At 38.7% G+C, this 16,332-nt stretch overlaps 1 protein-coding gene across 2 annotated transcripts; it reads right to left on the bottom strand.

Annotated features, from left to right (window-relative positions):
• Positions 1–1,450: 1,450 nt before the first annotated feature.
• LOC145491517 (EGF domain-specific O-linked N-acetylglucosamine transferase-like) lies at positions 1,451–10,087 on the bottom strand. 2 transcript variants are annotated; one of them, XM_081470763.1, is made up of 3 exons: positions 8,411–10,087; positions 8,232–8,323; positions 1,451–5,245 (listed from the first exon to the last, which is right to left on the bottom strand). In XM_081470763.1, exon 3 carries the CDS (start codon positions 5,209–5,211, stop codon positions 3,757–3,759), a length of 1,455 nt encoding a protein of 484 aa, XP_081326889.1. In that variant the 5' UTR covers positions 5,212–5,245; positions 8,232–8,323; positions 8,411–10,087; the 3' UTR covers positions 1,451–3,756. The 2 variants fall into 2 exon arrangements, with proteins under 2 accessions (XP_081326889.1, XP_081326888.1); XM_081470762.1 differs by having other exon boundaries at positions 8,232–10,087.
• Between the last annotated feature and the right edge of the window lie 6,245 nt (positions 10,088–16,332).

Here is a 16,332-nt window from a genome sequence, read left to right as displayed (position 1 = left end):
GACTCAACCCGCCCCCAAGGGTTAGACCCAGGGGGGGGGGCCGCTTGGTATCAGCTGGTAGCCAGGCACCAAAGAAAAAAGTCAGTTTCACAAAAAAAAGTGAAATACGAGTTTCAACTCGAAGGAAACGAACTGGAACAATTTACTGACACGGATTCGAAAGACATACCAATATTTCGTCTGAAAATTTTATCAATTAAATACAACCTCAAATGGTCACTCGAGTCGGTGATAAAATATGTACTTAAGACTGGGACAAAGCTTTGATTTATCGGTCAAAGTGAGAAGTGGCAGTTGGTTTTACTTCAAGGAATGCTTGATGCACTGATTTTGCTATTTCGCATATTGAAATCGTTGTTAGTGTATAACACGCTGGACGATGTTTCACCAAGTCGATTTAATACCAACACCTTATTAGGACATTTGATGACTACCAATCACTAACCGTTGCAAAAATGTTTGGATTTTTTCATGTTATCCTACATATACGCATCAAATTTGTATCAAAGCCATTTTCATTGTTCTTAAAGGAAGTAGATCGATATCCAGCGATCATATGGTAAAACGTGAGCGACACAGATATGATAAGGAGTTAAAATATGCTTTGTTGGAGTATTGTTCTGTTCAGTTTGATTGCACCCGTTGGGTTTTCATGAAGCGAAGAAAATTGGTGACTGGAACGTTCCTCCACAGATTACCTCTTCATTGTTTCTGATAATCTTTCATGAAAGTACAAATATATGACTATACTCTTAAGGTAAACTGTTATACTTACGATCGAATAGCTGCAGGAAGCCAGCAAAACTATCAAATCAGTTTGAAGGTCTTTGAATCAGTGAAGACATCTACGACAAGAAAGAAAGTGACAGTGCTTGACCCGTGTTAGTCTAAACAACAATGAAGATTAGTTAGCTGAGAATACATAGTAAAGGAAATAAAAATGAAGAATGGAAGCGACGAAAATTAAAGGAAAAGAGAATGAAGAATAGAGGATTGAAAAGGACAAATAGAAAATGAGATCAGTTGTCAGTTGGTTGTAAGCCTTGTCAGTTCAGTCATAGCTCAGTAATATCAAAATTTCAAAGTAGTTATCGCTAGTTGAATTTTAAAGTAGTAATTAATCACTGGGCCTTTCTTGTCTCGGCAAATTAGCTATTATTCTTGGTTTAGGACCTAAGCAGGTCTAGTTTGTTTCTGGGGTGGAATGATAAGATAATTCATGTATTCATTAGTGGAAACGTACGAAGGAATTCCTTCAAAATGCATTTTCAAACAATCAATCAATCAATATATTTAACGTGGTCGGTACGCTTAGCTAAAAAGCTAGTTTACAGGTACGCTACGAAAAAGAAACAGAAAAAGCAAATTATAAGAGCCTTATGAAGGTATAGAAATTTAAATAAATTAAGATTAATCAATTAATTTGACGTAGTTGCACGATCGACAATCAAGAAAAAACAAACTATTAAATACAAATTAACCCGGACCGCTCGCTCCTGGGACGAGCACTAACCAGGAGGCCACCGCGCCTCCCACGAAGAGAGCCGAGTTTCGTTCTTAACACCCTAGTGAGTAAGACCATTATCTGGGATTTCCAACGAACCGACTACGAGCATCCCGGAGAAGGGGGCGACTCTGTGAATCTTTGGGTAGGGGTGTGCCGCTGGTACATTGAAACGCCTACCCTATCCTAGACAATGATCAGCTTGACTTTGCAACTCTATTCTAGATTAGGAACCAAAAACCCCTACCCTAACTTAGACTCTACCTATTTTCCATGCGGACTCTTTTTCACTGTCGAAGTCACTTCCGAGTTTCAATTTCTATTATAAAACCCCGGGTAAAGAACCCTCAGTCGAGAGAAAAATTTTTATACACTGGCCCCATCCTAGAACAAAAGTGTTTGATTTCTACACCCTATCCCAGACTAAGATGCCTGAGAACTATATCCTTCACAGCTGCACATAGCCAGCTTATATATGGGAACACCCCCCCCGACCACCCACACTTCCTCATATAGGATTCTTCCAACCTCCCCCCCCCCTCCGGGGACCGGGACATTCCTCTAATCCCGGCAGCAATAGACAGTGCCAAGCTTTGGCATTGTTTGCTAAAGTCTTTTTGTTCTTCATTTTTTTTTTCTCTACTCGTGGACAACAATGATGCAGAAGAAACTACTTTACAAATTAAGTTATATTTTTCTAACGTTTTATCACCGTCCAATTTTACAAAACAACATTTACAACTTTGCTTTTTCACATTTAACTTGACAAGCATCTATCAATAGCAAAGCGCAAAAGGCTTTGAATTGTAAGTCAGTTTTAAAGAATCTTAATTCATGTTAAGTTGTTCTTTATTATGCCGAAAGCATGCACCTTAAAAAAATTACTCTTCGTTAAAAAATTCAAAAGACAATTAAAATTCGTAAGCAATTCTAAAACGAATTCTTGGCGTTAATCTGGTCTAAAACAAGTCAACAGCTTTCCTGAATACAAGTAAATCAGTCGTATACTGAAATTTGAAAATAATATTGCGATGCGCAACGGAATTTTGCTACAATAGGCCACGTTCGATATATCAATATTCTAACATGGCTTCGAGGTTTTCAGGACAAACTTCTACATTTGTTTGCGTTTTCTTTGTATCCAAGTCTCTTTGGGAATTGAGAGACAAAACAAACTTAAAAAATTTGCACTTTTGACCCGAAAGCCTCGGAGCCATGTTAGAGTATTGATATATCGGACGTGGCCTATTAAAAACTAAAACACGCTTATAAATAATAATTTCTACCAATTTTAGAATTAACACGCAATTCATTACTCAAAAGATACTGATGTGAAGATCAGAAGATGCTGATGACTTGCATGGTAAACAACGCTAATTGGAGAGCGTATAATTCCGATATCAAGAACCCCCCGCCCTTCCCTGGAAACAACCGCAGAAATCAACAAAACTAATCCTTCCCATAAAATGTGTTCTGATGATAAGTCTCTCATTGGATAGTTTTTTTCTATGTATTTTTTGTGTTTCCAGTATGCAATTACAAATAATTATATCGCTAGCTCAGCGAGCGTGCAAGAGGCACCGAATCCTGCGTTGTGATTGGCTACCCGAGCGAACAAGATGGCGGTATCTTGCCAGTTAGGGATTACCCGCTGTGTCCCGCACGAAAATAGTGCTGTTTTGGCCTATAATGAATTCTTTGTTGACCAAGCTTGTTCGGTCAAGACAGCTGGATATTGGCCTTGCCCTTTTTTTGCCTGTTTATATCCATCTCGGTCCATCAACACACAAGAAACGAACTTGGCCAACACCCAGCCATCTTGACCTCAAGCTTGGTCAATAACCCATATATATTTTCTTATCTGTATGGGCTCAAGAGGTTTACTAAGCGACTATTGCACTTGCTTGTTTCGTATCCGGCTATTCTTAGATCATTTCAGCAATCTTTCTTTAAACTACACATAATCCTTGAAAATAATAACGCCCCCACGCTCCCCCACCACCACCCACTCCGAAAATACTTTGTAATGGACTTAAGCAAAATGCTTACTATAAAAATTTCAGTGTTTTGCGGACAACACTTATAAATAAAAGTTTCGTATGAATGAATACATACTGTTTTTAAACAAATATTTTTTCAGTTTCTGGCCATGATTTCTTTAGTTCAAGTTTCTTTCTCTTTTTCAGTTCTATTTTTCTGTTCTCATAAATATTTACTCAAACTTGATCAAAATCAAACTTCTTTCAATGTTGTTATTCACAAATTTTCTCAATTGCCTCCTTTAACAGCATCGTGGGTATTCCCGCAGGAATCGTGGTGGATTTTGTTTTTGTGTTATACGCATTTTCATCTGTATTTGTCCAAATAATGTGGGAATGTCCGGAAAGCGAAGATATTTTCTCCATGTGCCAATTACCAGAACGAAAATTGAACATTTCAATTACTGCCCCGCCTGGTGCCATAAAAATGGGGAATGCATGGGCAGCCCCGTGCATTCCGAAGAAAATGTCTGCTGAGGCAACAAGTTCCAACTGACGTTTCAACGGCAGCAAGTCTAACTGAGCAGTGGTTATGTTCAGTTTTGATGAAAAGTTACTCTGCATTTCATTTACGACTTCTTCCTCATTCGCGATTTTTCTGTCTACAGTACCACGTGACTTTCTCGGATGGCTGTGGTAATCCCTTCTGAAGCTGACCAGAACGTTGAGTTTGTGCGATTGACTGCAGTTTCGCTTGCGCACTTCCGATGGAATGCCAAACCTCTTCAGCACAAACGACCTGAAAGGTTGAATGTATTTAAGGGATTTAACATTTTTGTCCAGTAATGGGCAATTATCGCGGGGATATCTCCAAGCCAAGTTTTCAAACATAACGTCATTTGAGTATTTAAAGATATCATCAGTGCCAAGCTTTATCAGCCTCTGGAACAACACGCTCCAGAAGGGGTCCAATGGAGTAGCAGGATGAGCATCTATTAGAACTATGTTAAGCTTCTCTGGTTCGATTCCCATGCGTTGTGTCGTGATGAAAATGTCCAACAGGTCGATGATTGTCCAGTAAACGCTGGCAAATTCGATCCTTTGAATTGCAAGGTATTGGCCAGTTTGAAATGACTGCTTCGATCTACGATGAGGCGAAAGGGATGGATGTGCAAATTGAAAAGCGATGATCCAATGGGATAACACGTAATAAGCTTCTGCTGTTTGTAATTTCTTCCTCGCTTCGTTCACATCACCGTCACAGTAGAGGGTGAAGAAGCCTTTCTCCAGCTTGAAGTATTCATCTTTTTCTGTTGGACGCTTCAAGTGCATTTCAAGGACCTTAGCGTGGCTAAGCCCTGCACGTATAGTGACGTTTCTGAGCAGCACTATCCCACCGTCTATTTCGCGTATTCTTCGAGCGCACGAAGTCTTCCTATTCTCAAAACGTTTTGATTTGAAAGCGAGGTCACTGGCAGTTGTGTCCTTTGGCGGATTTTCTGTTGCGGCAAAATTCTTTCCTTGCACTACAGCGATCGTCTCACGGTGCCTAGGCTTTAGTGGGATCGAGTCCTTCTCTTGCCCTTTACTCTTGAATTTTGTCTTTGGTGCTCCCTTCGTCGTAACACACTTTATTTTAAGCAAATAAAGATTGGCGTAAAATATTATAAAACCAAGAAATATCATAGTTAAAATTCTAGTACTTTTGATGCGTTGTGGACCAATCATGTCGATATCTTTTTCGCTGGCAATGATTTCCAAGCTAGACAAAGAAGAGATAAGAAAACTATTAGGAAAGAATCAAAAATTCTCTCGCTGAAACATTAAGATAACGTTGCCTTTTTATTCTTTTGGAGAAGTCCTAGGCCTTGATTCCAGTCGCGTTTGCTTTTCCCCCGCCTCCTTTCCCTCCAGGATTGATGTGGAAAGTGTGATTTGTTTTTAGAAAGTTGCAAAAACTGTTCCACGGTGGATAACTAATCAAATGTAAGTTTGCACGTTGTGCAATAAATTAGCATGTACTTCAACCCAGGGTAGTGGAAGGCGCGGTGGCCTCATGGTTAGTGCGCTCGTCTCCGGATCGAGCGGTCCAGGTTCGGGCCCTGGCCGGGGACATTGTGTTGTGTTCTTGGGCAAGACACTTTACTCTCACAGTGCCTCTCTCCACCCAGGTGTATAAATGGGTACCGGCGAACTTAATGCTGGGGGGTAACCCTGCGATGGACTAGCATCCCATCCAGGGGGAGTAGAAATACTCCTAGTCGCTTCATGCTACAGATACCGGGATAAGCTCCGGCCTGATGGGCCACTTGGCTCGCATGCAGACTTTACCTTTACCTTCAACCCAGGGTAGCCCTTTGTGTGGGAAAATGTTAACCCGCCGAATTCTCGTCAAATGCCCAGAACAGTTTATCTTGCTTGGAATTGAGGGAGTCATAATTAGCTCTTATTAACCGGGCAGGAGGTCTGTATGGGAGAATCTTGACCGAGCTCGTGAGTACAGACCGAGCGCAGTGAGGTTTGTGCACACGACCGAGGTCAAGATTCTCTCATACAGACCGACTAAGCTCGGTTAACAAGATATTTATTATATGACAAACGAGAACAATTTAATTCGTTTAATGTAACTGTGGCTTATACTAGCTTACTGATTTTGCTTGCGAACGGCGATGAGCTGAACTTAAATCTGCCATGTTTGCTCGTTCTCTTTACTTTTTTCTCCTCATCAGGCTTTTGGCACTTCCACTAATATTTTTGGAAGAAAATTCTCAATATTCTTGTATTTTAGTTTGCAACTTTTTCACCGCAAAATGTAACGGGTCTAGATGGGAAAATCAAAATCGATTTAGCCAATCAGATTCGTGAATTAAGTAGTTCCTAGTCCTTGTGAGACAACCATATAATATATAATAAAAGATGATCTTTTATTAAGGTAAATTAAGGACGTATAATATGTTTGGAAGACGCTTGCTGTTTTGACCTTGACGCCACACGTATGACTGTGGTAAGCCTTCTAGAATTTTATAGGGTACAGGTAGTGACATCGCCTTACGTGACACCTAGTCACGAAAGGTACGTACATGCAGTGGCATAGCGTTGGGCGAAAAATACGCAAATCCTGCAAACAAATATCCCTACATCCCCGGAAAAAAGAGCACTACTCTTAAAGGCGCTACTTAACTGTATTTTACTGTTGTTTTATTTTCTCTATGTTCTGTTTAACCGTCATCGTTTGATACTAACTACTCTTAAAAATCGCATTTCCATGTGTCCAATTTGTCTGCCTTATTTTCGTATGGCTGGGTAATTAACGATTAATTACTTGCTTGTTTGATTAACGATGATTATGCGATTAATCATAACAATTACAATTTCCTCAAAAGTGATTGGTGCATAAACTGCTGTATTTTGCTCTAATTAATCTGCAAAGCTGTAATCGGACAGTGTAATCGGACAGTTGGCTGTAATCGGACACCTGTAATCGGACAGTTACATGAGCCAATCATTTTAAGTCCTCTCCACTAAATCCACCAATCACAACATTGATTACAATTACTATGGTGACCAATTCAAGAGACTGACTTTGTAAAATTGTGGAGGTTTAGTCTCTGGTGACTGTTTTGAAAGAAACTTAACAGCCATTTTGCAAGCTGTTCTCCATATTTTTAATTATGATATTTAAAAATGACTATTAAACGCTCTTTTTCAAATGAATTTTTGCTTTTGTGGGAAATTGTAATTGTTATGATTAATTGGTAACAGGACATCGTGTCGTCCAATTCAGTCTGTAATCACACCCGTGATTAACAAATCGGACTCCCGCTTCGCGGTCGTCCGATTTTGTTAATCACTCGTGTGATTACAGACCAAATTGAACTCCACTCAGTCCTATTACCATTATTAATAGTGTCGGACGAATTATTTCCTCTCTTGTTTTCTGGAAGACCACATGGTAAGAAAAACAACAAACCTGGGGCTATTGAAGCCAAATCATGACGGTACAATTTCTTTCAATGATCACAGGAGGATCATAGGGCAGATGTTCTAAGCTGTCACGGGCTGAAAACTTGGCTTGCTGTGTAATCCCTTCTTCTCGATTACAGTGGTTTGAGCACGTATAGAATAATATTTTTGCCAGAGGAGGGGTGGGTGGGGGTACCAAAGGGTACGGTTTTCATCTATTTTGATTTGAAACAGGGTATCAGTAGATTTTGTTCAATTTGGTCTGAAATAGTTAACACTTTGCACTCTGGCCTGAGTGCGTGTTTTAAAAGATAATTATCATTAGAAATGTTTACGCAAATTGATACCATTCCTGGTCAGATAAGGTCAAGTACAAGAGGCTAATTTTAGAGTTCTTAAATAGGGTATCGATTTTTGGATCAGGCTTAAAACAGGGTATCGAAAAATTAAATCACGTATTTTGAACCGAAATGAATTATTAGCTTTAGTGTTTCAAATCAAGCTGACTCATCGCACAGCCCTACAAAGAAATTTCGGGGAGTACTCCGCGGATTTCTATTCTAGTTTGTTTGTTTGTCAAATTATTCCTTAGATTCATTCACTAATTCTACCTTGCATGGGTCACATTGTTTTGTCCATTAATTATCACTTTTTCGTTCAAAATATCCTAAGCTGACTTAAGCTGTTTACTTGTTCCCAATTCTCCACTCAAAATCAAGCGAGATTGAGATTTTTCTTTAGGTTTACTTGAAAGCAGAAATCCATGAAATGTACGTTCAACTCACCCTCAGGCGACTCTCACACGTCGCTTCCATGTCTTCCACCTTCAGTAAACGCTCCCTTCCATCTCGCACCATTGAAAAACTTGTTCCCAATTCTGCACTCAAAATCAAGCTAGATTAAGATATTTCCTTAGGGTTACTTGAAAGCGGAAATCCCGAGAAGAAATGTCCGTTCAACTTACCCTGGCGACTTTCTCACGTCGTTTCCATGTCTTCCACTATCTCCCATCCCGAACCATTTTAAAAAATTAGAAAAGAAAGAACCGTTCCTATTCCTACCTAGGCATCATCGCCTGAAATATCGGAATATTTATTAACTCTTTAGTATTTTATGTGACCTTATGGAGAAAATGAAAGACAATGAACGCCGAGTCACGTGACGCTTAAGTTCGTGATCACTGCGTGCCGCCCGGACGCGGACCTGTGACGCGAACGTGACGGATAATCAACATCGAATATTTACAGTATCAGTATGAACATCAAAACGACAACAGTTCTTACATCAGCCATGATCTCACCGTACAGTTTAAAGTCAAATCTGCGAAGGTCTATAGTCCGAAGCGTGAGGAGTTAAAGTCAACGAGGTATCGCCGGTTTAACGGCAGGACTTTATTAGGAACGTCAAAGTCAAATCAGTGACGTTCCATGGTCAGTTCAGGCGTGATAGTGTGCCTGCTTCGCAGAGACAGGTTCATTCCTTGAGCAGCAGTAGCTAAATTCCTTAAGGGAAAAGGCAAGATCGATCTTTAACAGCCCAGCCGACCTCGCGGTCTGACTGAATATCATTTGTAACGGTCAAAAGGCGATACGGCTTTGCAAGAAATTAAAAACTGGTACAAAAACACAAATTCTGATTCTTAACTGATCGCTACCTTGAGAAAAAAAGTGCAATATTCTTGACGGCCGTCGATGCACTGTTTTGTTTTGTTTTGTTTTGTTCTGTTTTGTTTTTTTTTAATAATTTTAAGATAGGCAACAATTTAAGAATGTGACGTTAACAGAAACGTATTATTAATAATATTAAAATTTAAATTGTTCTAACTAATTATACCATTGAAACGAACAGTGTGGCAAAGATCAGTGTATCTTGTATACTTCAATGCCTTTTATTTCCGTTTAAAACGTGTTAAGTCTCACACTCATCTACAAATGCATCAAATTGTAATTCATTTTGATAATTTAGTGACATCCAAACCTGAAGAAGGCTGGTCTGGCCAGCCGAAACATTGTTTTAAATATACGACGTTGTGTCATCTTTGACTTCTCACCGTTTTACTTTTCAAGTTTGGCTGATTAGATCTCCTGTGAGATCCAGCGTTCACGCACTGAGGATCTTCGTTCACGGCTTTGCTATTTAGTTAGTTTGTTATCAAATTGAGAGACTTACTCTTTAGTTGAATGTACAAGACGTGCATACGACCCTACTACACTCTGCAATAATGTATAAGAACATTGTCAGCGTATTTAAATAATAATAATAATATTAATTGGTTTGGGCAAGAACAACCGTACGTACTGCATCACCTGGAGTACTACGTGACGACTCCACTAGTTTTAAAGATGGATAAAAGCGACCTTAGAATGAAATTTGCGTATTCTCAGGAACAAATATAGGAGAATATGATGCGATATTTTTTTTTCATAAAAAAGTTCGTGAAAGTGGCGATAAGACGACTGTAAATTAAAATGTTGCTCTACATATATTGAAATAATCTGTGACAGCCAAGACGCTAAAAATGTTTGAATTAAGCATACTTACGTTACCTTGAGTCGTGAGACGTGAAGACTGTCTAAATGGTGACTGAATAAGGTAAAGTGAACGTCTTTGTTATATTTGGGAATTTCCCGTTCTGTCGTCACCAGTGTGTAACTGATAATTTTAAGTGACAGAGAACACGTCAAGCGTTCGTCACGGGAAGATACAGAAGTTATCTATATTTATTTCATAGTCACTTAACAGACCCGTGACGGCCTCATGACGGTCGACAAAAACGATCTGTTTGTACTCGAACGTCATGGGTTTAAATTAGCAACACCAAATTCGCCTTATGTTTTGCATGTGTCTGTCGAGTTTATGCATGTACTTGGAAAGTTTTGAAGAGAAAGATGGAAACCATGGCAGAAGTTTTTCGAGATGTAGATCGGATCACTATGACTGATCGCGACTATTCTTCCCAGCAGGGGTCGGTACATTTCGCTGACCCCTAGTCCAGGGACTACCGGACATATGTTTGTGGTTTCACAGGGACGTTACAACCTGCGTGACAGTCGGATTTCACTCCGCAGCATTTTTGACCGTGCATGGATGAACGCTGACCCTAGACTTTGGAACATGGTTTTAGCTGTTGATATTATGAATGCCTGCGCAATGGACAACTTTAAAACTCGTGATAAGACTTAATTGTTTTAATCTATATGTACATTTTATATTTACTATTCTTATTTATCTATTTATTTACTCAATTATTTGTCTGTTTGTTTGTCTGTTTGTTTGTTTGTTTATCTATTTAGTTATTATAAAGATCGGTTAGTGTTTTTATCCAACCTGTCAAGCAATGTCATATTATTCTCCATGTTTAAATCTTCAATGTATTATAATTTTTATGTAATTTTTATGCGTGACTGAGCATCCTTTAAAAGTTTGCGCGTTAAACTTTAATCATTTTATTGATTATTGCCCGACGGACCTTGTTTTAGGAGGGTAGTCTCTTTAAGTCGTCCACGGACTAGGTCCGTGATCAGGCTGGTCTCCCGGGGGGAGTCCATCCATTAGGGACTGCTTCATGTTTCTTTGAAACCTTTGAACTGATAAAAGAGAGGACAAACTTCATTTTCCATAAAGTTGGAAAGATTGCATGCGTACATTTAAGTGCTTTAGCGGGTTTTCGCAATTAGGATGTGTGCGAATAACGAAGCACTCATATCAGGCATTTAGTCAAAAAAACGAAACTATGGACTCAGTCGATGTGCGACCCTTGGAAGGCCTACACGACTCCTACGGTTCGTAGTATTTGTGCATTTGTTGTTCCTTTTGGACCTTTGGATTTTCGGTCTCTCAAGCTTCCTTTGCTACACACGTGTTTCTGAAAGGCAATTGGATGTTGTGCACTGGGAGGGATTGTAACTGCCGTAATGATTCGATTTAGCACCCTCCTTCCAATAAGCGCCCCCTTTCGAATAAGCGCCCCCCTTCGAACGTGTTTTTATTCATAAGCGCCCCTATTCCAATAAGTGCCCCCATTCTAATATTATTCACTGCTTCAAGGAAAAACAGCCTTGCCATGCAGAGCTAGAACGGTTCAAGATTGCTCAACAAGCCAGTGAGCAATTCAGGCGACAAGGATCCTTTCGACGCCATCACCGGGTCGGCCGTCGAAGATGCCCCACCAGAAAGCTATTATTTACGTATCGATGTACCGTAAGTGACACTGTCAAAGCTTTTCGCGTCGAAATAGATTAAAATTCCCTCGCCTTAACTGAACATTCGCCGTATATTTTTTACTGTTTCAGTTTCTGTTATTGTTCTTTTTTTAATAAATACCGTATTAAAAGTTTGTTTTAAACATTCGGTTGTTTCTCAAAAAAAAGAAATAAGCGCCCTGTCCCGAATAGGCGCCCTCCCTTGGGGTAACAAAAGTATACTATGGTAAGCGTCCCGAGCGTTAAATCGAATCATTACGGTAATCATAAGTCTGCATGGTTTCCGCTGTTTACATCAATGGCGTCCCAAACTCATGCCTTGAGAAAGTGCGTAGTTATTCATGAGAGCGTCACGCGTTATGTAAGTCTGCCGTGACGCGGTGGTAGGCCAAGCTCAATATGTGAGCGTCATAATAGTGACGTACAGTGTAAGAGTTTTTAAAACCCTGGTTAAGTATGCGAAGCGTGGTGAATAGCTAGTTAGTCACGACCTTCGCTGTATAAGAGATTGCATAGAAAATACTACTGCTGTCGCTTTAAATTGTACAAAATTGTCAACAAAAGTTTCCTTTAAACTCGCCCATGTTGACTTGTTTTCGTTGCTTGTGATTTTACAGCCTTAATCCACCGCTAAGAAGCTTTTAGCGCCAAAAATGGATAAACTAACACAAAATCAATTGACTCTTAATACAAAAAAAAAATCAAATTTCATCATTTTCAAATCCCACAAAAAACGGTTAAAGAGACAGTTACATGTTCAGTTTAAGTGGCAATGATTTGCAGAGAGTGGAAGAGAGTAACTTCTTCGGAATTGAAATAGATCAACACTTAACATGGAAGAATCATATTGAACACGTCACTAAAAAGATTATAAGAACAACCGGACTTCTTCGTAGAATTTGTTTTTATGACGATCAATCGCTTTTAATAATGTTATGCAACGGCTTAATTTATCTGTACCTGCATTTCGGGAATATTGTTTGGGCTAATAACTATCCGACAAAGTTAGATAAATTGTTTAAACTACAAAAGAAGATATTAAGAATTATAACTTTCTCATCATACTCTGCACCATCTCTTCCGCTTTTTACTCGTTTAGGCCTTTTAAATATTGGTTTTTCAAATAAATGATTTTGTTATTGGTTCCTTCAGTTTCAGTCTTTTTACTTCCATTCTGTTTTATTGACTTTTGTATAGATGCACGAGTCCGTTAACATAATACTAGAGAGTCAAAGCATCTACGTAAGATTTTTAGCCGAACCAATTATGGTAAATTCTCTACAAGAAACAAGATAATTGAAATCTGGGATAGACTACCGTTAGATATCAAACATTTATCACCTATAAAAATATTCAATAGGGGATTAAAACAGTTCATCCATTATAAACTAGTTATAGCTCAATAGAAATACAATTAAAATTTATTAATGTAATTACACATATGAGATCTACTGGTTATATTGTAATTTATCCCCGGCAAAATGCTGATTTCACTAATACCTTCTGAATGAATATATGGTTTTTATTTAGAATGTAAGCAACGTAAAGGAAGACTACTAAAAGCCTGTAAGGGTTTCTTTAGTCTTCCTCCTAAAGCAATTTTGTATGTAGCACTATTCAATGTATACTTTATAATTATGGAAAATAAACATTCAAAAGAATAAGGAATTAGGAAATGTGACGAGTAAAATTTCGCGTGATAATTTACCTGGCAGAGAAACTGCGTTTTCATGTGTTGTAGGCGAGGAGAGTATACTCCCTTCCATGGGCTATAAAGGTATGAGTAGCCCCAAAGGGTATATGGTTTTTGAGCTGTTTATGTCTCAAAAAGTATAGATTTTGACCATATTGGTCTCAAACAGGGTATGTTTTTCACCATGGGCTTGTTTACAAGTAGTCAAGTTATTTTCCCTATCAACATTAGCAACTTTGTAGCCCTTCTAAAATTGTGTTTACCCAGATTGAGCCTTTTCTGGCTAGCAGCGGTCATATATTAGAGCTATTACAACTATGATTTTAGAGGTCTGAAATGGAGTATTCTTATTTTTGGCCCAGGTCCGAAATAGCGAATGAAGAATTGTAGAAGTACAGATTAAATTTTTGGTCTGAAATAGGTTAAGGTTCGAACCATACAACCCCACTAAAACTTTAGGGAGTAGAGCTTGGGGAATTTTCTGTCTGACCATTTTATTTGAGATCAATGCCAAATGATGTATACTGTCATGGAAAAGTCCCCGAGCTTCTTTGGAGAGTTGGTATAGTCGACAGATCAACACCCATCTTTACTCCTAACAAAATTCCGCTAGGTCTTCAGGCCTAGCTGGCATGGTGTTCTTCAGGTTATCACTGACTGTGTACTGACATCTTCTTATGTTATATAAGTAACAGAGCAAAGTACGTTTAAAGCAGTTACAACATTTATAACAATTAAAGAAATTTCAGCATGTTTAATGTATTACTATCAGAAAATTATAACATGCTACAGGAGAGCAACGCCTGGCTAAACGTAGGCGAAGGTTGTCACAAGTATTTGAAAGTTGAACTTGACTACAGACTTGCGTTGAGTAGGTAAACGGACTTGAAATCACGTTTATTTGCCAGTGTGCAAGCTAGTTGCAATGTCGGGCGGTCGACCTGTAATGAATCAATGACGTGCGATCAACTTGTGTTGTCTGCCCATGGGTGGCCAAAGGGAGAAAATCCTAAGTGGACTTGCCTGTAAATATTGATCTCGATCAAAGTGAAGGCAAGTCATTGCCGGCAAGTCTTTACGTCTACTTACGATTCCGTTTGCCCAAGATTTCAGGTCTTGCGAAAAAGATTAAGAAAAACACTATTTACGTGCAAACTAATTTCACTGCCAGAATCGATAAAGATTGTCAGAACAGGTTCATAGCCACCTTAAATTTTCCAAAAATTTGATTACACTCGCCAAAAACTTAAATCTTAGCTTAACATGCTGATTACAGTTCGATGAAAAACATACGGGCTGTCGGAATTGTACATTAGTCATAAACCAATAAATCTAAAATTAAGGGTGTTGTAAATGGGCTATTCTGTCGCAATAGGAACCTTTTGCGTCACGAAAATGGCCATTAATGTGAAATGGAATGTGTTGGAGTAACGAGAAGAACAAAAAGAAGACATCGCGTCTTCTATCTACATCCCACGCACTTAAAATCACCTCAAGAATAAAAAAAAGTAAACATATGAAAAAAAAAAAACTGTGTAAAAACTGTAAACTGCTGATCCTCGTCAATTTGAACCCAGAATTATCGAGTCAAGCATTAGAAGAAGCCAGAGCAACTTTAGCACTGTCTTTGTTTTTGTTAGCTGCGAAGAAAAATGCTTTTATCGTGTCGTTTCGTTAGGACAGCCAGGTTTCTCTCTCGCTATTACTGCGGGCGGAACAAGGATGCAATCGTATCGAAAAGTTGCAAAACAAACAAACAAATATTCCCAAAGCCTCGGCTAAAAAAGGTATAACACTTTTCTCATTTTGGTCTGAAAAAGTTTACTCTTTGCACTCTAGCTCGAGTGCGTTTTTTAAAGGGTATCAGTAATTTGTAGCAAGAGGCTATGTTTATACAAATTATTTACAGATTAAAGTCGGGGAATTTGAAATAGAAAATGGAATTTTTACTCAAATTGATCCCATTCATGATTAGATGAAGTCAAGTATACGAGGCATGTGCTGATTTTACATTTCTTAAAGGTCCTTAAACAAGGTATCCATTTTTGGGTAAAAGTGTTACTTTATTCACCAGCCCGTTCCTGAATCACTGATTCTACCTTCAGTTCGCTGCAATATATTTGTGCACTAATTATCACCTTTTGGAAACATTCTGAGCTGTTAGGCGTTTCAAATTTTACACTAGCCTCAAACTCAAGCGTGGTTAGGTTTTCTCTTCTAAAGGTTTACATCTCGAGTATCGATTTGTAAGCGAAAATTCCCTGTCTTCCATCTTAACGCAGTAATAAAACCACGCAGTAATAAAACCACTTTTGATGTATGCAAGCTCAGTGTGGACATCGTGCAACAAAGAGGCACGCGAGAGAGTTCTCCGTATGCAGAAACGGGCCGCACGTATTATTCTTGAAGAACAACGCATTAGTCGAACAGTAACATTGTTTAACAACCTAAGCTGGATCCCCTTTTGTAATGAAGCGTATATAAAGCGATATGAACTGGCCTATAAACGGATAAACGGTACTCTACCCGACTATTTAAACGCATCTCTAAGAAAAAACTCCGATGCTCACTCAAGAATCACGAGAAATGTTAATGTAAATTTATTGCGCCCCCTTCACAGAAACATCTCGGAGGGAGGACGCACCTTTGCCGTAAGAACTGTAAAGGACTGAAACAATTTGCCTCCATCACTAAAGACAAAGAAGTCTTTGAAATCCTTTAAGGCTGAATTATGGAAAATAGTGCTAAATTCTCAGAAGACAAAAGGATCGTTTGATATAAATTAGTGACAATAGATGGATGTTTGTATGCTCTTCGTTTAAAATCGATTTGTCCCGTTATCAAATTCCAGAAATATTTTTATTTCTATTGTAAATAATATATATAGCTAATGTAGTTTTTAATATTTGTATTTTTGCATTCTTTAGAGGGCCACAAGTTCATCAGTAATGTTAGTTACAGTGACGTGTCACCCTCATAACATAAAGTCTC

This window comes from Orbicella franksi, chromosome 6 (genome assembly GCF_964199315.1).
Source record: "Orbicella franksi chromosome 6, jaOrbFran1.1, whole genome shotgun sequence".
Classification (NCBI taxonomy): domain Eukaryota; kingdom Metazoa; phylum Cnidaria; class Anthozoa; order Scleractinia; family Merulinidae; genus Orbicella; species Orbicella franksi.
The sequence above is the reverse complement of the archived record's forward strand: the minus strand, read 5'-3'. Positions and strand labels throughout refer to the sequence as shown.

What these genes read in the sequence shown, in the direction of transcription:
- LOC145491517 (XM_081470762.1), bottom strand. Translation starts at nt 5,211, where the DNA reads ATGATTGGTCCACAACGCATCAAAAGTACTAGAATTTTAACTATGATA.